Source organism: Electrophorus electricus, chromosome 4 (assembly GCF_013358815.1).
Source record: "Electrophorus electricus isolate fEleEle1 chromosome 4, fEleEle1.pri, whole genome shotgun sequence".
NCBI classification, from domain to species: Eukaryota; Metazoa; Chordata; class Actinopteri; order Gymnotiformes; family Gymnotidae; genus Electrophorus; species Electrophorus electricus.
Genome location: NC_049538.1, coordinates 10,792,321 through 10,816,947, shown reverse-complemented (window position 1 = coordinate 10,816,947; position 24,627 = coordinate 10,792,321). Strand labels below are relative to the sequence as shown.

Genomic DNA, 24,627 nt, shown 5'->3' with positions numbered 1-24,627 from the left:
ATTCCTTCTTGTAGGAGCAGACCTTGTACGGGGCCACCGCCGCCTGGGCCCCCACAGCTGAAGCCCCGGACCCGGGAGTGCCAGTGATCACTGTGGATAGCTCCGCTCCGAGAGGGGCGGGTCTACCTGTCCGATGTGGGTGTGTTCTTAGGTTTTATTGGTCCGAGCTCAAAGAGAAAGTTCTCCCCCTATTCTCATTTGTCTTTACAATTTGTGAAATTGATTGTTATTTTTTAAAAGTTTATATTCCCAGATATTCGAAACTCTTCTTGAAGTGATTGATAAAAGTATTTTGGGTGCTCTGTATCTTTTAACGCTAACAAAAAGAAAAAAGAAGGAGCAGTAGAGAGAAGTGTGTTTGATGTCTGTAGCAGCGTGATGACTCCAAAAGCACACAGGATACGTGTTGTACAAGCATTTTGTATTCCTTGTGATTGAGTCTAGCGCGACCTTTTGTGTATTTGGCCATTGTGTGTGTTCAGCTCAATTTAATACAAACTACTGTCAGATCTGTTTGTCTACAGTAGTGCACCCGTTCTACTCACCTGAATGGTCACAGACCTGTAGACTCTGACTCTTTTGATTCCAACTTAATTGTTGTTTTTACCTTACAGATTATAAAGCACAATTGTTTTCCTGTTGCAGTTGTCAGTTTTTTCCTCATTTATTTTAGAGGTTAAATGTAATCATTTGGGTTCGGGGACAGGTTCAGTCATTTGGCATCTCAGTGTAAAGAAGCCCCACCACTAACCTTGATAAAACAATGATGGAACAGAATATACATGATAGTGTGTTTTTCTCACGAGATCAGGTTGATGACGAAAAATAGCGTGGACTGATAAAGGGTCACGTGCGTTGAGTCATTTCGGTCTCGTGGGGGCCTTCGCGACTTAATCTTCAGTTTGTGAAACATTTCCACGGTGCCCAGCAGGTGGCGCGATTAACCAGTGCCGAACAACATCGAGAGGGTGTTTCATTCTTTCTACATGTAACAAGGACAAGGGTGATCCGTGTTGAATTTGCACTGTGGCAATGCACCGTTTATTAAATAATAATAATAATAATAATAATAATAAATAACAAATGAATGACAAAGGTTTCTGAAGAACATCCCCACTGACACCGTGGTGTGGCATGAGTATGCGCATGCGTGGTGAGAGCCTGGGCGAAGCGGAGACCATTTCCTTTCCCCCGGGCCTGGGCGAGTGTGCGACCGCGGCGTCACACTGGATGTTAACAGAATCTAGAAACTGGATACACAGTCTTGGACGCAGACACGTTTAACAACCACGGAGAGGTGAGTTCCGACGGCCAGCCGTGCAGCGTGCAAGTCTCGCGCCGCCGCGCGCGCTCTCACGCGACCGTGTCTGCAGCGCTGTCGCTCACAGCCGAAAGACTACAGTTTGGGGCTCAGGAGAAGGCAGAGCGTGTTCTCCGCGTCTTTAGCGTCCCGGCTAGTCACCGCGGTTCAGTCCAACGGCCCGTTTTCCTGAGGCGTCTTTCGGGGCTTATTATGGGCTTGGAGGTTTTTGTTCAGGGGGGAGGCTGAAGGCTCGGGGTGACGCTGTAGTTCGTTAGCTACGCTTGGACAGCCATGTGTCTGTGTGAAGTTCCCCTGCAGCATCAGCAGTACGATCGACCCTCAGGTCCTGCGAGCGGGATGTGGAGACCCGATGCTCGCAATGTCATGTAAATGGCGGGTTTCCCAGCTTCCCAGAGGAAGCGTGCATAACGTTAGCACTGGACGCAGTGTGTGCGTGGTCTGCGGAACCACCGCTGAAGTCCAGGCGGACGGGCTGGGCTGGGCTGGAGGTAACAGCTCTCTGCGTGCTACCGTCTGAACGGGCGTCTCGGAACCACCAGCTTTTGCTCTGTGTTTAGTTTAGTCTCCTTGGGCCATCATGTTAGCCGCGTTTGTTACCACGCCGTTATTCTGGTGGTCCGTCATTGCAGTGTGTGTAAAACGAGGTCACACTCTTCATCCCGGTAACGGGAGTGCGTTTGAACGAGCCTCAGCCGGTCACGTGTCTAATGGAGGCGTTTGGTTGCTGTTGCCTACCACGTCTTTCGCGTTTTGAAGGTACGCAGCAACGCTTGTTGCCAGACGTTGCCGTAAACGCAGCGACTCTGTTCTCTCTCTCTGCCTCTATATCCGGAGAATTGTCTTTAAATAATCGCAGGAGACGACCGCGCTTCCCCTCTCTTTTCCCTACGCGACGCGATTGCCGAGCGGAAGTACTTGCTCGGCCAAAAATTACTCGAGGTCTACCGGACCTTTTCCGCGCAAGCGGCTGGCTTAACCAAGGCATTGTGAATCGACGCGCTGGGTTATTGGCAGCGTGCAGAAAAAGACATGATCTGGTTTTTATGGCATGCTTGTATGTATTCCCCGAGGAGTCCAAAGGGCCAGACGGCAGCACGCGAAGGGTCCGTATGTTGCGTCTGCGTCCTCGTGCCAAGCCCCCAGGCTCCACCTGGTGCTTGCAGGCTAGTGTCTGCGAAGTGTCGGCTCGGCTGCTGCTCCTAATTCATCATGGTTTAATGTGGTGAGTTTTAAGCCAGCGAGGTGATGCATTAAGCTTGTGACAGTGCAAGGTCCAGATACCACCTCTGATATGTAGGCTGGCTTAGCGGAGTGGGGCAAGTATAACTTATGCTTACGTTTGTGACTGTTTTGGCCTTGTAGACGAAAACTCTTCGGTCTTCATCAGAAACCCTGAGTGTTGCATCTAGAGTTTGTTTTAAGTGCATCCACACACCAAAGGCAGATTTGACGTGGTCAGACTAAGGTTACGTGCTTGAGTGTGCCTGGCGGATTCCTGCTGTCTCAGTCGTGCCCTTGACCCTGGTGCTTGACCCTGGTGCTTGACCCTGGTTTGTCCCCTGGGCTCCAATGCTACAGCTTAAGCCCATTCTTTCACTTGAAGTAAAAATATTCCAACGCAACAGTGAAAACAATGTATAAGTGTTACACTCTTCTGCTGTGCTCAGTTCTCTTCTGTTTGTTATGCTTGTCTTTCGGGCTGGCTCTCCTCTGAAGTACCTCCGTGAAGTACCCCGCCCTTCGCTCGATGTTAGTCCGGCTGTATAATGCACTGTAGCAACGTAACGGCATCTGGAAGACAACATGCCAATGAATTATTCACCCAGATCTGCTGCACCCTGTCGATATACAGCCAGACTGAGTGATTTGTGATGGAGACCTCTTGTTTTTTTGTTTTTTTTTCCTCACTTTAGGGACGTCTGTACTGCTGATTTAATGTGGTTTGTTACTGGTCAGGGAAAGAAACGTGTCGGTGACGTACACACCTGTGGGCTTCGCGTTTCCGGTTGGACATTCGGTGGTCATGTCAGCCTCACCTGTCAGCCCTCTGCCGGCTTGTGGTATCCTCGGATTTAGAAGCGGATGTAAAAGACATCGGATGACCTCACCCAACGTCACCCTCCTGCACCCACACCCGTCCCCTCGCGTGTCTTTCTGCACATCCAGTTCTGTTTGTGTACATGTGCCCGCCTGGCACTAGGTGTAAGACGAGCCATCATCTTGCAGGTGCCCTCGTTCTGGCTGTTCCACCCACACCTTGCCCGCGTGGCCACTGGTAAACCCAGTCATGCTTTTGGGAAGCTCTGCCAACAGCAGCAGTCCCTGGTTTTGTGGTCGCCTTCTGACTGTGACCTTTTGAGGTTTAAAACTCTTAGATATAAACATCTCAAGTGGAGAAAAAGCTCCGGAGTCTTTGTTGTGTTGAAACATGGCACTCAGAGTTAGAGACACCGAAGACGGACACGTAACTCGGCGCGTCTTTTCCAGGATATGAGATAATAAGTGAATGATCCATTACATTATTTCAGCGTTATTAATTACATCAGCGTCTGTAATACCCCTTACACATACTTTTGTTCAGTTTAGCCCAAAGCTTTGGTAAGCTCCACAGCTTCTAGCTGTTAGACAGTCTCCACCCACATCCACAAGTGCCCGATGTAAGTTTAAATGATCATTGTACCGAGACAAGAGCATTCAGCAGGCAGCCAGACATAACCTCTCTTCCTGTTCTTTCTCTCTGCAGCTGTGTGTGTGTGTGTGTGTGTGTGTGTGTGTGTGTGTATATGCATGCGTGTGTGCGCATGCATGATTGTGTACGCCTTTGTTTGTGTGGAGTGCCTACATGATCATGCATGTGTGCAATAGAATGGGGCTATTGTGAGATGCCGTCGGGGGCAAGACATCAGCGGTCTGCCTCCATCTGGCCATGGCCCATCCAGCCTTTGAGTGTTTGTGTGTTGAGTCGCACGTCCAGCCTTGCTGCAGTTTGAATGATTTCGTTCAGTTATCTGGTGGCACACGACGCGCGCGTGCACACGTACACACGGATCTGATCCGTCTGCCTCTGATTTTCAGACGACACAGACCGCTGCACTGTAGAAAAACTAAAGACACACGACCAAAGATGCTTGCCCATGGAAGACTGCACAAATTGATCTTTGTAACAAAACGGTGCATGTTTGTGTGTGCATGGCCTGTGTCCTGTGGTCAGGGAAACTTTATTCATGTTGTGTGTTGTTTTTTTAATGCTACTCCTGCAGAGATTACTAGAATCGCCCTCTTATTACAAGCTTTGGAACCTTCTGAAGTCATGAATTCTTGTGCCAAAACAAACATAGAGACAGAGGTCAACCCCCCCCCCCCCGAAGGTTGACTCCCATCCTTCTTCCAAGGTATTTTAACATGGACTACAGAGTGACCTGTTTGTGACCGAGAGCGATATTCAAATCTCTGTCCTCATGTTCTTAGCGTCTAATTTGAATAATGAGTTTTAGATATTCTCCTGCACACCTGCCGAGGGGCGTTTCCTTCTCCGAGCCTTTGGGACGTTGAGGGCGGCACGCCATCACCATCACACCTGTTATCTCAGGTCTTTGGCTGGCGTGAGTTTGGCTAAGCTGCACTACCTGAGCGACTGGAAAAGAGAGAACCAAGCCGCTTACAGGCGTGTCTGCCGTCTGCGATCGGTTACTGTGATAACTACAAGTCTGCACTTTTTAAATGGATTCCTCTGTGGCAGATTTCTCTAGCCATCCTGTCTTTACTGGTGGGGTGGTGTTCATCTTGGTAGTTCTGTTGAAAACCAACACTGCTGATCCAAAATCTATAGTGCCTTTATACTCGAGAGATGCAGACACATTAGAGAGCTCAGTTAGTAAGAGAGTGGGTGGATGTTTCACTAGATATGTCAGTCACTGAGAGACAAGACGTCGGACACATACCAGAACATGAGAGAGACCAGTCACTTAGATGGGACCACGGGAGAGAGCAAGAGATGACACCGATCGATTATCGCGTATCAGAAGCAGGCTTATATTGGCAAAAATGCTGCATCAGAGATCTGAATACATTTTTAAGGAAACCGATTCGATAGCAACACCAATAGGACAGTAGCGTTTGTGGTAACAGCCAGGTTGGTTTTAGCAGGTCATATGAAGGCAGCTGGGCTACTTTGAGTTTATACAGTTTGTACACCCCTGTAGAGTTTAACTATAGCGTTTTCTTCCCATTAAAAACTAGTATGTTTAAACGCAAATTTCCATGCACTCACAAGTGTGGTTTCTATAGCTGTCATTTTAATAATTGAGTGTGAGGAACAGGCTACGTACCTTCTAGTGAGCATTTAAACAAGAAAAATAGCGTTTATATGTTCACTGCTATATCTGTGATCGACGGGGATTTGTTTGTTAAGCTTTTCTTTATAAAAAAAACAAACAAACAAAACAAACGAGGACGTTGCCAGTTTGACCGTGAAGTAGAATAGTGATTTACGCTTAAAATTCACACGAACAGTTATATGATTGTTAAGTTGATGTGGAATTACAGTTGCATTGAGTGAACTATACTATAACGCAGGTGAACTATAGTGTGCATTTGAGGAATGAGTGAGTGAGTGAGACAGCCAGAGTGTGCGAGTGCTGATGTGCACAGTAAAGCTGCCCGACACTCGGGTGATGGTTACTGCCTTCGTCATCGTCTTACTGAGAGAGACGCTGACACTAAGACAATGGAAGAAAACAAATGAGTCTTGTAAACAAAGATTTGTTTATTTGTTTTAGATTTATTTATTTTGCCCATCATATTCATGCATGACATGTAAAATAGCATATAATACATCTCACATAACACAGTTCCTCCAAACAACTATACTACAGTTCCACGGTGGTTTTTAATGAAAAAATATCAGATCCGTATCATGCAACATTCAAATGCAAGATGGCAGTATCAGATAAGTACCAGGAAAACCGATATTGTGCCATCTCTAGAGAGAGAGCAATTACTGAAACCGGAACATGAAAGAATCGCAGCTTATTTTCACCCAAGACATCTTTTTAAAGAAATTAAGATTTTGCTGTGGTTGGTTTGGGCCCTGGTAGGAGGTCCTTTGAGATCCAACACCCTGAGAAAAAAACAGACTAAAAGAACTCACACAACTCACACACACAAAAAATGGAAATAAGAATGCAAAGTGAATCTGCTCACTGTCCACATCCCTGCGTGCGAGAGCTGCTTGCGGCAAAGCCTTAAAGCAGTTAAAACCTTTAGAGAATTCACACTGACGTGCCACAGGTCAGGAGAATTTTGCAGACAGGTTTGCCCCAGTTCTGAGTATGGAGCCTGTGGTCTCAACTGCACTTTTGTTGTGTCTGTATTGCAAAGGCAAGTATTATGATAACAATCAACAATATATCGTACAGCCCTCAAGCAGTCTCATGGTACATTTTTTTTTATTGTTGACCTTGGAAACGGGTTGGCTGATCTTCATTTATCCAGCCCATTGTGCAACTCGCTCTGTGCTTCTACTGACGGTGGCCCTTGGTTTAATAGAATTTTCTTTTAAGGGTAACACACAGCCCAACCTAAAGTGTATATAGCAGCTATCCTGCCTCCAGAACACGTAGTCAGGAAGTAATGAAGTTCTTCAGAGCAGGTTTAGAACGTGCATCAGAAGACTGCCCGTATTTGAGTTTTGGCTCTCAGGTGACATTTTCATAATTAGGCAGCGCACTGCCTCATCGGACCGATGTTCTGTAACGGCTCAAATGCGTAATAGCTCGAAAGATCCCGTGATGAGGAATGTGTGATGAAAACCATCAGTCTCTGTCTGGTGCGTGTCCACCCGCTGAGACCTGGGTCGTCTCTCGTCTGCTCGCCTGACACGTTTTCTCTTCCCTGTTTGTTTTCATTGCTTTGTTTTTGTGCAGAACCGCAGATGCTGATATTGCAGAGCTGCAAATAGCTTTTGCACCAGCATTGCCAAGAAGCACGCCTGTGTGTGAACAACACGTGCGCTCTCTCTCTCTCGCTCGCTCACTTTCTCAGATGAGTTCATAACAGTGACCTTAATTCAGGCTGATCCGTGAGACCTGTGTTAACAGCGTCAGGTGGATGTAGCTTTCTGACTTTTAAAATAAAATTTGACATGACTGGCGCATAAGAGCCGACACAGGCGCATACCCGACTTGAGCACCTCGGCAGCATCGGCGGTGAGCTAAAGATCAGGACGGCTTTGGGATTAGCACGTTGTGGTTTGCTCTTTGTACATGGGTCAAGATGAGGATAAAACCACCCAGACGTACATTTCAGTTTGGTGTGGCAATCTTGAAATGTTCTTCTAAAATTTGGAATGGAATTTTTGTAATTTATTTATAGGTACCTGTCGCTGCGTTCTACTTAACTGGTTTGTTCGTCAGACTGTGATCTTAAGATTTGCTCTATAGCATCTTATCATTAAAAACACTGTTGTAGTTGGTTGTTTTTTCTTTTAGGTGTCTACAGTAGGAAGGGGCTTCAGATGAAACTGAATGGGAAATGCATTGTATCTTGCCATAATGCACACTTTGTTATAATGACATTTACATTTACTAAAGACATGCATGTTTCTTGGTGAGGAGTGGAATTCCTTGTTACATGCTTTGAGGCCACAAGTTCCTTATCGCGTTAACATTTTGTGCTAAATTTAGCTGAACCAGTGTTTCCTGATTCTAGCCTGGGAAACGCAGTGCTCTGCACATATTTTGTGTGTCCCGCCTGCAGGCACACCTCACTCAACCCGTCTGCTAAAAGACAAAACGTCCGGGTAAAGCGCTGGCACTTACCGCTCAGGAGAAGACCACACCGCTCGTCCTGCTGCACAGATAATGGACTGAAGTTACGGAGGGTCCTGTCTGTTCAGTAGGTTGGACCTCCACTCTGCTTTAGGTTGCTGTTAAATGACTTGGCAGTATCCAGCGACCTGGTATCAGATTAGCCGCGCCGCGCGTCCGTCTGCTTTCCCTGGCCACGCCGTCTCGTCCATCACTGCTACACCTCTGACTTGTGCTGGACCCATCCGAGCGCTTTCTTTTTTTCTTTTTGTAGCATATAGCAAGACATTTGTCAATAAAAGTGTAAGGATTTCTTATGCCAGTGAGGCACCATTGAACTGAGTGTTAGAGAGATTAAAAACTGTAGTCAAGCACACAAGGTTTTTTGCTGTGCAATCAAAGTGCTTCTGAATTTTGCTTTTGAACGTTTCCCACGCATCTGATGAAGGACGTCTGTGGGAGACGTCCTGTCTCTCTGGAAACCTCGTGTACTTCAGGACAGTTTTGAACCTCCGCACATCTCTTGCTCCACATCCTAACTCTACTTACTCATCTAGAGTGTTCTCTGTTTCTCACTCAGTTTATTTACTTACTTAGCTGATGGTTTCCATGTATTTGTGACAATAATGAGTCTAAGTTCCCGGAGAACACACTCTTCAGTTTTGCCACCTCTGCCGTGTGTGTGTGCGCGCGCAAATGCTGGTGTGTGTGGGCAGTGGTAGCTCAGCAGTGAAGGTACTTACCTTGTAATTGGAAGGTTGCTGGTTTGTACTCCTTGCTGTTGGGCTCCTGAGCAAGGCCCTTAACCCTCATTTGCTGAAGTTGTACTCAGTCATAATTGTCGCTTTGGATAAAGGCGTCGGCTAAATTCCGTAAATGTAAATGAGTGCCGCTGGGTCCGAGACGCATCAGAGTTCAAAGGTGAACATAGATGGAGTAACGCACACTTTTCCCCGGGTGCCACTCAGCTGTGGGTTCTCGTCAAAGTCCTGGAGGCTCCCCCACCGCCTGCTCTCTCTCATTTAAATGCTTCCCGTGTTTAGTGACAGGTGTGTGTTAGAGGTTAGAGGCAGGACGCTCCCTTCACCGCAGGTACTGGCTGATGCTAGCAGAGATGCCAGACATTGTAAAGTGTGTGTGTGTGTGTGTGTGTGTGTGTGTCTGTGTGTGGGTGTGGCACTGCTGACAACTGACAGGTAGCGCCAGGCCCATCGCTGTACACAAATTATGTGGAAGTCACAGATTATGAGGAAGTCAGGGCTGTCATTGTTTTAAACCTATTTAAACTGTTTCAGCTTTCTCATATTCTTTTATATTCTGTCTTTGCTGTCTGCCTTTGTGTCTTTATGGCTAACACTCGCCCAGCATCACCTCTCACACTCTCACACTCTCTCCTCTCTCTCTCTCTCTCTCTCTCTCTCTCTCTCTCTCTCTCTCTCTCTCTCTCGTGCATGGCTATTCTTTCCCTCAAATCCCTTTACGCGGTTCAGTGCCTTCTTCTGGCATACATACTTGGTGAACTCCATCTCACGCTCTCCTGCTTGTCTGCTGTCGTCTCCGCGCCGTCTCCACCTTCCAGACTATCCTCCGCGCCCCCTAAAAATCTTACCTGCACATATGCACGCAGTGTCCCAGTAATGTAGGAACTCTGCACACACGCACCATCCCTAGTGCCTCAGCGTGTGGAGGCTATAAATACCCATGTCCCCCAGCCCGGGGTGGAGAAGCTTGGCTGAGGTAGGTGGTGCTCTGCTTTTGTGAAGCTATTCTGAGCTTGCAGGTATTGCGCCCTGTGCAGGTGTGACGTGAGGTGCGGCGTGTTTGTCCCAGGGGGTGGTTGGTCAGAGTGGTGTATAACTCCCAGCCGTTGTAGAGAACCACCCTGTCCTTCTGGGTTCTGGAGTCACACGCTACACTGCAGGGTGAAGAGGGTGTATTGGATACCAAAGGCGTCACAGCGCGGACAACGTTTTCACGCTAACGTTTACGTCAGGATGTTAACATGTAATTATACCGCTCCGCCCTTCACAGGGGTCATCAGGTAGACACCCGGGACGGCGTAATCCGGGCACGCGGGCCGACGTTCTCTGTTGTGACGCGTCCAACACCAAAGGCAGATGCTCAGAGTCGAGGCACAGTGCGACTAATGTGGAACGGTTGCTCCATACTGCTGGATAAGGCCAGCAGAGTGTGGTCTGATGAGATCACTGCCCTGAAGGCTTCCAGTGGCCCGTCCCCAGGTGCCAGGTTTAGGTGCTCAACCAGACAACTTCAACGTTTCTGTATGGTTTCCCAGAGGTAATATGCAGGTGACCGCTCCCCCCCCCCCCCCCCCCCCCCACCTTTTTTTTCCGGTGGGGTAGACTCAGGTTTGTGGAACAGCAGATGGACCCAACCATTTTAGAGACATGGGGAGAAAACACAGTTTGGGGGGGGGGGGGGTGAGTGTACGGATGAAGGGAGCAGGCATTGAAGCATACAGCAAGACTGGCGCGCTGTTGGGGGAGGAGGCGCACCGCCCGACACCACCCGGAGCTCCTCAGAGACGGCAACTCCTGTCCAGAGGTCAGCAAGGGAGACATGGATATGGACATGCCAGAGAGAGGCTCCAAACCACAACGTGACATCTCAGACACATGAGGAAATTGTCCTCTGTTTTCCTCAAGATGTCCAGCTGTGAGTGGAATAAAGGCATGTTTGTCTTGAGCTGAGTGGGTGATGGAGAGTGTGTGTGGATGAGAGAGAGAGAGAGGGAGAGGGAGAGAGAGAGAATTGGAAAGCCTCATCAGCGTCTGTGTCTCACTCCCTTTCTCCTGCCATCTGTCTCTTTTTCTCCTTTTGTCTCGCACTCTCTCCCTGAGCTGTGAGTGCGTTGGTCTTGAGAAGCTGTCCGTGCTGTATAAGTGTGTGCATGTGTGGTCATCTCTGCTGCGCTCAGCATTCAGACAGATGCACTCCCCATTCTTAGTCTGGTGTGTATTCTCAGGGGTGCTGAGGTTTGGCATGCGTGTAGTCAGATGTTGTGTCACGGTCTCTCCCATCTCCACAAAGGAGCTGGTTGTCAACCACAGGGACAAGTGGTTTCTTGGTTACCTGGCTAACCAGGGACCCTCGTCCCCCCGTTAGCTCACTTTACCTGGCTGGCCAGATCTAGGAGACTCTTGGTGGTTTCACGTTCTCGGCGATCTCACTCGGGGGGGGGGGGGGGGGGGGGGAGTTCGGTGTCATTGTATTGTGTGTAAACTACGGAAAACAAACACGTGGAATCCATCTTAAGACAAGTCTGAAACATTCCAACATGAGGTAAATCTTAAAGGGCCTGGAAACGTTCCATATGCATGGTGGGTCGAACCACACCAAGGAAAAGGAGAGTTCTCTCAGCTCTTGTAGTCTGAGAACAAGTCTGGTTGCCAGTAACGGTAACCGGGCCAGAGCAGTGCAGGAGCCTTCAGGTGAAAGATTTGTGCTCACTTTAAGAATGGCACGTTTTACATCACACATGCTGCCTAATTACAACCAGATCACTGTGTGACCAAACAGTAGGTTTTTGTTCTAGTGAGGATTTCTTCCATGGAGATGACCCAACACTTTTTTGTATAGAGGCTCCGTAAGTGTAATGGTGCCAGGGGCGGCAAGATTTGGCCTGGCCGTTCCGTGTACACGCCCTCCAGCTGCAGGTTGACTCACACTAGCGCTGATGTAGTGAAACATGAAACTTTTGGTGTGCACGGACTTTAAAACACTGTCAGTGAAGTACTTATGAGGAGAAACACCAGGTTTGATTAATTTGGAATGGCAACGGTATCGTTTAAGGCCGTGGTTTTCACACAGAGGTTGTAACTTTTGGTCGCTGGGAGGTTGTGTGCATTGTACATAATCCTGTATTTCTAATGCTAACCGTAAGATGGTCACATAACATACAAACTCATATAAACAAAGACTAACCGAGAGAGACGCTGTGTGTGTGTCTGTGTCTCTGTTCCTGGGAGAGGTCAAAGGGCACGTGGTCCTCCTCCGGAAGCTTCTGGAGTTTCTACTCTAATTAGGAGCCTAATTAGAGGCTGTTTGTGCAGGCACTGAGACGGAGACGTCTGCACAGTCGCGCCGTCCACGATGGCCGTGGCTGTCACTTCTGGCAAAGTTTGAGTCACTTGCGGTCCTTATGGATTTGGTCGTGCTTTTTTTTTCTCCCCGACATACACCCATACTAGAACACGCGATACAGACGCGCCAATGGCCCCAGTCCCACTGAACTGTAGTCTGGTCAAAGTCCGACACGAACCAGTTGTTTTTGTTTTGTTTTGTTTTTAACTGTGTTTTGTAAACACGTTCGTTCGCAGTGGGGCGTTTCCGCCATATCGGTTGGTTTCTTCCTGACGTCGTTCTTGCCATTTTGATGAGCTGTTACCACTGCTTACAAAAGCGCGCACTCCCTGCGTTCTTTGCACCGGCGTGTCGGGTCTCAAGGTCAACTGCTAGTCGAGCCCTTTCAGGTACCTCATCTCGTCCCACCCAGGGGCCCAAGCCCCGCTCAGCACGGTGAGACATGGCCGCAGCGGCGTCAGAAAAGCGAGGAGGAGGCGGCTATAATGACTGTCGTTTAGAAGCATGGAACGTTTAGAGGCTCATGTTACCGGTTGCCACGGCAATGATGGAGTGCAGGGGGGGTGGTCAGCCCCCGTGGTACTGATGCTGTACAGAGGACGATGGCAGGCCTGAGAAGGTGCTGACGGCGTGGTGTTTCCAGACGAAGCCAGATGTTTCAACGAAAAGCCTTCGTAGGAGAATCAGCCGGATCCGTTCTGCTCTTCTGTATCTTCTCACCTGCTTATCCCGACCTGAGTACAACTTGCCGGGGGGGTGTTGAAGTAATTGTGTGTCTGTAGCACTCTGGAGGCAGGTGTGTCATCACCCTCGCTACAGTCACGTTTCTGTAAGTTCTGCACTTATTTTGGAGCGTTGCTTCTGCTGTAACTGCCACATTGAGGCTACTTTACCATCACACGCACACACTGGTGGGAGCTCAGCTCTATATTTGGTTTCTGTCTTTTGCAGTAATATGCAATTATAGCACTTCCTGTTTTTGCACCAGAAACACGAGGATGATCCCTCCTGCCTGTGTGTATTTGTGTGCATGCACACACGCGTGACATTTGGGCCACAGCAAACGTTTATTTCAGCAATCAGCCAATAGTATTTATTTGATTAACCAACCAGAAACCTGCCATGTCACAGCTCACCGAGTGAATTCAACCTGAAAAAGTCTGATAATTATCAGACTTTTTCACGTTTGTTTCATCTTTATTGCTCGTCATAGAAATGTACTAGTGTGTTGGTGTTTTTGTAAAACTAGGCTACAACTCATCAAATGATTCTCTCACAGCAACCCATCTGCTGTAATGGCTGCTACACAGCACTTGTATTTATTGAGTTCTTTTTGCTGTAGCCAGCAGTCATTCCTGGCGCTCACGCCATGTCCTCCGTAGAGGTTGAGTGATTTCTCTACTTTTTAGGCAATGAAACACATTACATTAGTGTTTCGCAGCTTAAACCTGCACTTTCAGAAACATATTAATCAATTCAGTGTTATACAGTCATAACTGTCCCACTGCAAATGATTCATAAGCATCAAACACACATTTTTTTAATTATTTATTTTTTTAAAAAGTCCATACTGATCCAACGGTGCTGAGGTATAATGTTCTACTCGAGCAGCAAAGCCTTGTGTGTGTCAGGACACTGTGCTGTGCGGAGCAAGTCTCTGCCCTGCTGTGCTGTGCTGTGCGGAGCGAGTCTCTGCCCTGCTGTGCGGAGCGAGTCTCTGCCCTGCTGTGCTGTGCTGTGCGGAGCGAGTCTCTGCCCTGCTGTGCTGTGCTGTGCGGAGCGAGTCTCTGCCCTGCTGTGCTGTGCTGTGCGGAGCGAGCCTCTGCCCTGCTGTGCTGAACAAGTACCAGCTGGGGCTGTGCATCTTTTATGCTGAGCTGTCTCTCAAATCCTCAGTCACTTCAGAGTTCTCTGGTTTCGACTTGTCTGCTCTGGCATCTTCTCTGTCTCCTGGAGTCTGGCCAGTCTATAGGAGTCCTCCACCTCTATTTCCATGTGTTTAACAGGTTTACTAAAAGATCAAACTTTATCATCAAATCAAAGGGAGAAAGTGGCTCTTATGTAATGCAAATAGTCTTATTGCTACTCCGTCTCTCTCTCACACACACGTCTGAAGGTTTCGTGACGGAAAGTCTGTGTCAGGCTCTTCTACCCCCTCTGGGGGTTCAGTTCATTCTGACTTTCACTTCCTGTTCTCAGTGGGAAAGGACCCCTGGCTCTGCCCCCTTGCTCCACCCCCAGGATGCACTGGGGCATGGGTGTTGTGGGAGGGGCTAAACTGGCCGTCCCAAGCCCTATGTTCACATTTCTCCTCCATTTCTGAGCGTGGCTTCTCATCATCTGGACTATTTCAGATATGCGTGTCCTTTTAATCATCCCTGTGTCCCTGTGTCTGTCTGTGGTGGTGAGTTAATCATTCTGCACTGTCTTGGTCTTTCTTTATATGACTCATGAATTAGGCTGGACTGTATTTTGGAAAAGTGGTGTAGGTGCCAGGTTTTAGTGTGTGTGTGTGTGTGTGTGTGTTTCTCCTCAGCTCTGATGATACCCGTTAATCTGTGACACCCACCTAAGAAGATTGCAGCCACGCCCCCTTCCCACACTCACAATGTCTGGTCTACAGGTAGGTACGCACGCACGCGCGCACACACTCACCCCTTACACTTCCTGAGGAAGGGCTGTTCACGCCTCACTGCTGAACGGCAGCACACACACTCCCTTCACATCCGTTGTTCTAAAGGAGGGCCGTGAGCCAGGGATCACCTGCTGTCTCCGTGATGGCTGGTGTTGCATGTCTAAGGGAGCGCTTTAACACTTGCGGGAGATTCTATATTTGTAATGGCCGCAGAATTCTGCCTCTTCACTGCCGCTCAGCCGGCGACGCCCAATTTACGAGGTCCGGCATTTTGTTTACGGCACATGGCGTACAGTTGCTTGGCTGGCGGGAGCATGAGTGAATGCTGAAATGGCCTACCATCTTCTGGCCCCGCCCACCAATAGCAGGGAATCTTGGCGGGTTAGAGGTGGGTCCAGACTAACGGATTGGCTCTGCCCCTCCTTCCTGCTGCAGACAGCATGGCCAGCAGGCACGGAGTGTGTGGCCAAGTATAACTTCCCAGGTGCTACAGAGCAGGACCTGCCCTTCTGCAAAGGAGATGTCCTCACCATCATCGGCGTCACCAAGGTAACGGGGGGGGGGGGTAAGCAGGGAAACACGGTACATACAGTTGAAGCCAAAGGTATAAATACACCCAAGCGAAGGACATTTCAGCTCCATTTTTACAAGTCCATTTTACAAGTTGGGTTCTAAACTTTAAGACTGTGTCCGTAAGACAAGTCAGATTTTCAGTGGGTCAAAAAATGTAGTTAATATTTGGTGGTATTGCCTTTTAATGACTGTGAGTCGTGTGTGTGTGTGTGTGTGTGTGTGTGTGTGTGTGTGTGTGTGTGTGTGTGTGTGTGTGTGTGTGTGTGTGTGTGTGTGTGTGTGTGTGTGTGTGTGTGTGTGTGTGTGTGTGTGTGTGTGTGTACCTCCTCTTTTGTCCATGCCTCCTGCCTGAACAGATGGACCTCGGTTTGGGTTCCTGGGCTTCCTTGCCCATTTAGTCCACACGTTTCCCAGTGCGGCCCATGCGTTTCCCAGTAGGATTCATGTACTTCAACTTCATCATCTTTAAGCCGTTTCGTCACGGCTTGGGAGAGACGCTCCGGACCGCTGTCCTGCCCTGCTGGGCGACTCCGCTTCCTGGCTGTTCCTTCAGTGTTTCCACATAATCCTCCTCCCTCGGGCTGTTCCAGCATGGCACTGGAGACATGACTCCTCCCACAAGCCTTTTCTCATTCCACTTAGTTCCTATAACTTTCAACAACAACATAAAACAACAGTATAGCAAAAAAGCCCCTGTTTAAGACAGCATGCATAAAACACATCCCTTATCTGTTCGGTCGTCTGATGGGATGAAGTGAATATTTGTACCCGTTTGTCGTCATTAAGGGCCTTCTGTAACATGCCGGATGGAAGAAAAGGAAAATCAGAGCACAGCCATTTTCTTTTGTCTCATGTCCAACCGGAGCCTCGTCCTCTGGGTTGAAAGCTTCATCTGCCGATCGTTATGACACGTGAGTTCTGTTTTTTCCCCACATCTGAGCAGAGAACAGGCCTCTAAAAGGCCAGCTCTTTGTCCTGATGAGGGTTCTTTCTCGCAGGGCAGTCCGTCAGGAACTGGAGGAGACACTTCCAGCTGGACATCACCGGCTCCTTTACGTCTGTCTCGGTGTCCAGCTGCGTGGGTGTTGGCGTCTGAGCCTTGTTCCTGAAGGAGCTGAGATTTTTAGATTTGCATGCGTTTGTTTGAGATGCTCACGGTACCTTCGGTTGTTTGGAAGCTGCTCCTGAAGAGGCTCTGGACTGGTGAGGGTCCACAGGGGTCTGCGCTTTTGGCCGAACTGCGTGGGTGTTCCCATGGTGACAGTGGCAAGATGCACCCAATACGACCGCAGGTGCAGCAACTCTGAATTTATCTGCTAACGTCTGACAGTGAGGAACTTCTAAACATCACCTCAGTCTCTGAAATCTTCCATGCTGTTTAATAAGCCAGTCAGGTTTGACACACTGAAAACGTGGAGATTTAAAGGGGAAAAATCAGATTGATTTGTTTTAAAACGACCTCTTTTGTAATCAAAGCAAGTGCCAAACGAAGTGTATGGACACATGAAACGTGTGTAATAAATTTTTTTTAAAAAGAACCCAGTTTGTCTTTAGTCTAGGCGTGTGTAAACTTTTGGCTTCAACTGCAGAACCAAACCTCCACTCTCATTCTGACTCTGAACTTGTGCACGTCTACGACACTTTGAGCACACAAGCAGCCTCATAAACAGTCAGCTTGCGTACTGTGGCTTCACGGCTGTTAGCAGCATCCAGTCCCAGCCTGGCTGACCCACACACGTGCACAGCCCACTTTAGCAGGACTGCCTCATAGCGCACATACGGGTCGTAGTGCACTGGACATTAGCTCACCATTTCTAAGTGGTCGGTGTGTTTGGCTACAGGGATGCTGTTGTCTGGATATGACAGGGTGTCATACCTCAGCGGTCAAACCAGCTGTTCTAACCCTGCAGTCAGAAACTGACCAATGATGTGTGGGGGCAGAAAGGAGCTACTGAACTCTGCCCCCGGGAACCGTGCAGGCTGTAACCGGGCAGTTGTCATACACGTGCGTTGGACCCAGCGCATGCTGTGTAATCACACCACACACTTGTTTTCAGGGCAGTGGCTGGTGAATGTACTCTGAAGCTCATCGACTCGTTCTAACCGCGGTCATGTTTGATTGGCTAGCCGATTTGAGGTGCTGTGTTTTGGTTTATTGTACATGCATGCTCCTGCAGGACCCAAACTGGTACAAAGCCAAGAACACGGCGGGCCAGGAGGGCACAATCCCGGCCAACTACGTCCAGAAGCGGCAGGGGGTGAAATCAGGGAGCAAGTTGAGCCTGATGCCGTAAGTGGAGCACACACACACACTCTTCTCACTCACTCGCCTCAGTTGAATACACATACACACAGGTCAGTCGAACATACTCATGCTCTCTCTGTCTCTCACTCAGTTTAGTTTCACGCACACTCGTGCTGCGCTCTCTCTCTCTCTCTCTCTTTCTGTCCTCTCTCTCTGTCCTCTCTCTCTCTCTCTGTCCTCTCTTGCTCTGATCTCCCGTTAGAGGGGATTAAACCTCTGCTTGTGTATAGACCACACGTCTTAACCAGGCCAGCCCACACGGGGAGGGGCCAAGGGCAAAACATAGCAGATCAGTTTTGTAGTGCAGGCCACACTTAGGCCAGCTTTTCTAGGTGGGCTGAAGATATGGATGTGACCACGCACCCAAAACAGGTGTGAACTCGGGCGTTCGGAGCTGTCTGAGGCGGAGGGAACTCGTGCACATGGGCTCCTGCCCCAAATGTGACTGGAGGCTGATCCAGGATCAGAGGGGTTCGGTTACCATCCAGGACAGCCAGGAGCGCTGGTCTTCTCTCGTCCTTGGTCAGCCTGAGCAGGCGCTGGGTGTGGCCTGGATTGGCTGGCTGTGTGCTGGAGGGGGTGGGTCAAGGGGGAGGGGCGGAGAGGGCCATGGCTGGTGATTGTGCAAATGGGCAGTCCCTTTGAGATATAGCTGTCTTGGCGCATGTGTGTGTGCTTTCGCGTGTCCCAGCATGCTCAGCTGCACTCCTCTGGTCTCGTCAGGTCTTTGTAAGCTCAGTCAGTCATGTTTTCTGAGGGGTCAACATGGACATCATCAGGAAGATTTGCTGGGGTCACCATGCAAGGAGTGGAGGGAGCGTGAATAAGGGAAGAGTTTATTCTGAGTATAGCATGAAAAAACAGTGTATGAAACTAAACGTACTTTAACCTTTGGTATCCTTATCTCTCTCTCTCTCTCTCTCTCTCTCTCTCTCTCTCTCTCTCTCTCTCTCTCTCTCTCTCTCTCTCTCTCTCTCTCTCTCTCTCTCTCTCTCTCTCTCTCTCTCTCTCTCTCTCTCTCTCTCTGTGTGCGTTTGTGTAATATAGCACACTGCTGGCTCACAGATTAGCTGCGGCCTTACGAACTGCTGCCATACTAACCTAATCAAGTCCAGCCTGCAGTAAGCAGCTTTCCACAGAGCGTTCAGTGTCTGAGCAGCTCCTGCAGGACGTGCACACACACACACACGACCACAGAGCGACTCTCAAGCTTTAATTACCCAACAATGAGCGCCATTGTAACTAGACTAAGGGTCATTCCAGCAGTGATGTCATAATCAAAAGCTTCTGCCGTTTCCGTGGCATCCAAACATTCCGGCCGCCCTCCATGGAAACCTCGCATGGCTTCTTCGGCGACAGGCCCGAAGAAAGAACCGAGTGAGTGTGAGGAAGGCGTCCTGTGCATCACACGCGTGTGGCTGCACTGGCATTATTACGGAGAGTTTTGTCGTATGGTCCTCTGGAGATTTGAGAGAAGTAGCTGTTCACGCTGCTAAAACTGCCATCCTGTGTGTGTGTGTGTGTGTGACATTATGAAGAGCAGAACGTTTGTTTCGAGCCAGCTGCTTTCTGGCAGGCTGAGGCATCACCGCCCGGCCTGACAGGCTTAAAGATGCCCCAGGCCAGACGACCTGGTGGACACACACACTCACTCACGCACGCACACACTCACTCATCTGCCCTGCAGGAACACATACAGCTGACTCTGAGACCAACACGTCACGTTCCAGCTTCATAACCTTTCTGTCCTTCCCTGACCACGTCTCGGCCTCTCACTCCTCCACCTTTCTAGATGGTTCCACGGCAAGATCACGCGGGACCAGGCAGAGCGGCTGCTGTACCCACCCGAGACGGGCCTGTTCCTGGTGCGTGAGAGCACCAACTACCCTGGCGACTACACGCTGTGCATGAGCTGCGAGGGCAAGGTGGAGCACTACCGCATAATCTACCACAACGGCAAGCTCTCCATCGACGAGGAGGAGTACTTCGAGAACCTCATGCAGCTTGTGGAAGTGAGTAGGGGCGGGGCAGGGCTGGGTTAAAGGTCGGGGGCCGTGGAGATGCCGGTTCGACACGGTTGCCGTTAGGGAGGAGTGTGTGTGGAGTTGAGTGAGCTCCCCTTTGTCTGAGGGTCTGTGTGCGTACAAGGGCAGGTTGGAGCACAAGTTCACTTAGGCTGTTTAAGCCAGAACCTGCCGTGCCTAGAAAGGGCATGTGCGCATCTGCATGTGCGTGCGTGCGTGTTGTGCTTGACCTTGACCTGATCGGCCGATAGCAGAATTCCACGCATTCTTTGTTGAGTTTCTTCTCATCTCCACCACTGCTGTCTGTGACTGCCCCTCACACGCTTCTAATTACTGCCACAGTAAACTCTGTGCGCACGTGCATGCATGTGGTTTTTTGGAATCTTGTTGACGGCACCTTTTTATTTTCTAAGGTTTTTCACTCCTTAAAAAAACCTCATTTGTTTTTCTTTAGTTCATTTCCTTCCATTTCTTTCTCGCACACAAAGTCCCCAGTCACAAAGCACAGCTCCTGTTAATCCATGTGCAGCGCATTGCGTAAGGATAGCTTGAGTGGAATGTTGTATGTCTCAGTGTGGAGCGTGTGGAAGCCTGCATGTGGGCATGGCTCCGAGGACTGGTCCTGTACTGCCCCCTGTTGGCTGGTACTGAACAGTGGCAGCACCGCAGAGGAATGAAATCTCCTGCGCGTTTGCTGTTTCAGTTTGAGGGAAAGTGGATCCTGCGTTTCTAGTGCCCGTCTCCCCTGGGAGAACAAGGAGAACAGCATGTTAGCTGGCATGGGAGGCCAGTTTCATTTCCAGGGATAAATGTGTCTGGATAAGAGTGTGTGTGTGTGTGTGTGTGTGTGTGTGTGTGTGTGTGTGTGTGTGTGTGTGTGCGCGCGTGCGTTAGCATTACACCAAAGATGCCGACGGTCTGTGTACTCGCCTGATCAAGCCCAAACTGATGGAGGGAACCGTGGCAGCACAGGACGAGTTCTCTCGCAGTAAGTGACCACTTCCTTCCTTCCAATTACACGGCAGCGTGCTGAGCCCCCACTCCCCCCAACCCCCTTCACACAACAGAACCCAAATGCCCAAACCTCATACACCACACATGGCTTCACCACACACACACATCTGTCACCCCGCAGGTGGCTGGGCTCTGAACAGGAAGGACCTGAAACTCATTCAGACCATCGGTAAAGGAGAGTTTGGAGGTACGTTTGATTCTTGTGTGTGTGTGAGAGAGAGAGAGATCATCCTACATTTATTCTTGTTAGACCCAAATGCAATGCATATGTGTGTGGGTGTATGTTTATTCTCTCCCAGATGTAATGGTGGGAGACTACAGAGGGACCAAGGTAGCGGTGAAGTGCATCAAACACGACGCCACAGCACAGGCCTTCATTGCCGAGGCTTCCGTCATGACGTGAGACCCCTGACCTTAACCTCAGTCATTCGTCTGCCTCCTGTCTGACCCGACCTTAACCTGCCTTTACCTCAGATCTGAAAATCAGATCCCCCACCCATGAACTACCGCCTTTCTCTGTCTACACCGCATATCGCCACCCCCCCCCACCCTTACCGATCCCCTTATTAGTTACCTTTTTCCTACCCCAAAACTTACCACACGTTACCTGCCCCTACCCTGTGAGTGTGATGTGTGTTGTGCTCTGTGTAGGCAGCTCAGACACACTAACCTGGTGCAGTTGCTGGGTGTGATCGTGGAGGAACATGGAAGCCTCTTCATTGTCACGGAGTACATGGCCAAGGTGAGTATGTGTGTGTGTGTGTGTGTCCCAGTCTCTCTACCTCTCCCTTCCTTCTTGCATCTCTTTTTCTGACTGTCTTTTTCCACCTGTAATCAGAGTGCTGATCACATCCCAGGGATGCAGAGATATCAAATGAATACTCAGCCCTAACCAGACTTCCTGCGTGCGTGCGTGCGTGCATTCGTGCGTGGGTGTGGGTGTGTGTGTAACAGGGCAGTCTAGTGGACTATCTTCGTTCGCGGGGCCGCACCGTGCTGGGCGGGGAGTGCCTGCTCAAGTTCTCTCTGTGAGTCCTGCTCCTCATGACTGTCCTGTCTGTGGTCTCGAAGCCACGTGGCCGCGTCCTCACCCCTCTGTGTTGCCCTCTCTGCAGCGACGTTTGCGAGGCGATGGAGTACCTCGAGAACAACAACTTCGTGCACCGCGACCTGGCGGCGCGCAACGTGCTCGTCTCCGAGGACAACATCGCCAAGGTCAGCGACTTCGGCCTCACCAAGGAGGCCTCGTCCACACAGGACACGGCCAAGCTGCCTGTCAAATGGACATCCCCTGAGGCGCTTCGAGAGAAGGTGACTGGATCCCTGGGGGAGGGGGAGTGCCAACGCTAAACCGCTCTTCACCGTCTAAGTCAATTTAAAGGAAGAACATTTTGTGTAACCAGCACCGCTGAGCCAGCTACGCACATACATCCCCTGCAGGTCTGCGGAGCTACGTCGCTAAGACTGCTTGGCTTGTGCATTTGTTCACACAGAGGTTTTCCACCAAGTCCGATGTGTGGAGTTACGGCGTCCTGCTCTGGGAGATCTACTCCTTCGGCCGCGTGCCTTACCCCAGAATCGTAAGAGACCTTCTCTTTTAGCTAGATATCAGTTTGCCTTATTAAAATGTCCAAAAACACCATATTTTGTGTGGTGCTGTTTGGTATGGCCACTAGAGGGCAATCAATGAATTACGATTTCAAGTGCGCTGCCTTTTATTAAGTCTCATAAGTGTTAATGATTTAGGGTCAGTGTTTTGGTGGGTTTTCTTAAGATAAGGGAAAATAGCATTCAGGTAGTCCTTCTTTACTTGTTTGTTTATTTTTAAGTTAGACAATGTAAAAATTACCCCCTAGAGACTTCCACAGTGTATAATTTTTATATTTTTTAGAAACTGTAATATACCGTTAAATTAACGCCGTAACAGCACCGTACTGGAGAATAGGTGGCTTGTGTATAGTCTCGTTTACTTGCGATTACGCTACCGGCCCTCGGTTGAACGGCGTGGGCCGTGATGCGATCTGCTTGTCGATCGCTTCTCCGTCGCGCGTGCTCCGCGCCATAAATTCTCGTCGTGCGGTTTTGTTTGTCGTGCCAACCATCAGAGCTGCTGCGTCTGCATGTCGGCTAGCTAACGGAAGCTGCTCGCTACCGGCCGTGACGTAAATAACGACGTTTGCGTTGACATTTCTGGAGCACGAACGCCATCACAGCGCCGGTTTTCCGCCAGCGGTTATACACAGCCATTCCCCCACGGACGCGTGTGAGAGATCATTGCTTCGCGCTACAAACCTCTGACAGCGGAACACTGTAAAATCGTGTTGAGGTCGTTCGTTGAGTAAAATGTGGCCGCCGCCGTCTGTCTGCAGCCACTGAAGGAGGTGGTGCCGAGGGTGGAGCGGGGCTACAAGATGGACCCGCCGGACGGCTGCCCCGCCGTGGTCTACGACCTCATGAAGCAGTGCTGGGGCCTGGAGCCGGCCACGCGGCCCTCCTTCCGCACGCTGCGCGAGAAACTGCAGCATATCCGGGCCAAAGAACTCTACCTGTAAGCTCCACCCCCCGGGCGGGGCCACGCCACACGGTTATGCGTAGGAGGCGGGGGAGGAGGAGCTGAGAACAGACCTTGAACCAATGGGCTTCGGAGTTTCCCCTCCGTCTCTCTCTCATTGGATTTTTTTTTGGGGGGGGGGACTTTTCATCTGGACCCGCGCAGCAGCTTCCGTAAGGAGGACTTTAATAAACACGTGTGCATGTGCGCGCATGAACGCCTTTTTTTGTTTGTTTTTGTTTTGTTTTACCTTGCTTTTTCGGTTCTTTCTCCATAACAAAATGGCGATGGCTTTCTTGCTGTCTTCCTATCCCATTCTTTCTCTCTCTCTCTCTCTCTCTCTCGCTTGCTCGCTCGCTCTCTCTCCTGTCACTCTGTCCCTTTCAGCATGACATTAATGAGGGGAAGGCTGGCCTTCTCTCCAGTGTTTTGTCAGATGCTTCTCTCTCTCTCTCTCTCTCTCACTCACCTTCAGACTTCTCTCTTCATCTGGTGTAATGTGGCACAGGTTCTGGCTTCATCCCTCCCCTCAGTAGTGTGTGTGCATGTGAAGTGTGCTTGGGTGTGGGTGGGTGTGTGTGTGTGTGTGTGTGTGTGTGTGTGTGTGTGTGTGTGTGTGTGTGTGTGTGTGTGAGAGAGAGAGAGAGAGAGGTGTTTGCTCTGTGCCAAAGTGCCTCCAGATGGCAGAATTGATGTGTCTCGTTTCCGCTGCCACACACTCGTTTAGCTTTTGTTTGATTTTTGTTGTTGTTGTTGTTGTTGTTTATTTGTTTGTGGGTGTGTTTTTTTGTTTTTTAAATGCCTTTTTTAAACCAGTTGTTCTTGTTGTCAATTTGTATGTTTGCTTGTATCATCTCCCTCCAGAATAGGTCTGTCTGTCAACGTCAGGAATAACAGCAAAGATCTGGAACACTGCACACACCAACACGCACACAGATGCACGTACACACACACACACACACACACACACACACACACTTTTACACGTGCAGTTCCCATCTGAGCTCAACCGCGCCAGCCAAAACAGGGCACACAATTCTCCCATGAACCCTTGGGGTGCGGGACAGGTCAGGACATGGACGAGTCTTTCTTTTATATTAAAATATATTTAAAGGACTGAAGGAAAAAGACGAAGAAAAACAAACTTACAATGGCAAGAAAACAAAGACAACTCATGACTACGAGACTGGAGTGTGCGTGCGCGATGTCTCACCTGAGTGGGAGAAGGGGGGGGGAGAGAGAGAGAGAGAAGCCTTGTATTATTGTCAGTTCTTTCAGTGTTTATTGTTTT

At 49.5% G+C, this 24,627-nt stretch overlaps 1 protein-coding gene across 5 annotated transcripts; it reads left to right on the top strand.

Annotated features, from left to right (window-relative positions):
• Nucleotides 1–1,143: 1,143 nt before the first annotated feature.
• On the top strand, nt 1,144–24,502 carry LOC113583781 (tyrosine-protein kinase CSK). 5 transcript variants are annotated; one of them, XM_027020310.2, is made up of 13 exons: nt 1,144–1,297; nt 14,771–14,857; nt 15,305–15,418; nt 17,620–17,732; nt 19,540–19,759; nt 20,666–20,759; nt 20,907–20,972; nt 21,085–21,184; nt 21,437–21,527; nt 21,740–21,813; nt 21,901–22,096; nt 22,279–22,365; nt 23,155–24,502. In XM_027020310.2, the coding sequence occupies exons 2-13, from the start codon at nt 14,843–14,845 to the stop codon at nt 23,335–23,337; spliced, it is 1,353 nt and encodes a 450-aa protein (XP_026876111.1). In that variant the 5' UTR covers nt 1,144–1,297; nt 14,771–14,842; the 3' UTR covers nt 23,338–24,502. The 5 variants fall into 5 exon arrangements, with proteins under 5 accessions (XP_026876111.1, XP_026876138.1, XP_035380746.1 ...); XM_035524853.1 differs by lacking the exon at nt 1,144–1,297 and adding an exon at nt 7,435–7,530; XM_027020319.2 differs by lacking the exon at nt 1,144–1,297 and adding an exon at nt 14,455–14,638.
• Nucleotides 24,503–24,627: the final 125 nt, after the last annotated feature.

Bases quoted from the DNA above. Each gene is read 5' to 3' on its own strand.
- LOC113583781 (XM_027020310.2), top strand. The intron at 19,760-20,665 runs GTGAGTAGGGGC...CGCGTGCGTTAG, and splicing joins ACCTCATGCAGCTTGTGGAA to CATTACACCAAAGATGCCGA. The intron at 21,185-21,436 runs GTGAGACCCCTG...TGCTCTGTGTAG, and splicing joins GCCGAGGCTTCCGTCATGAC to GCAGCTCAGACACACTAACC.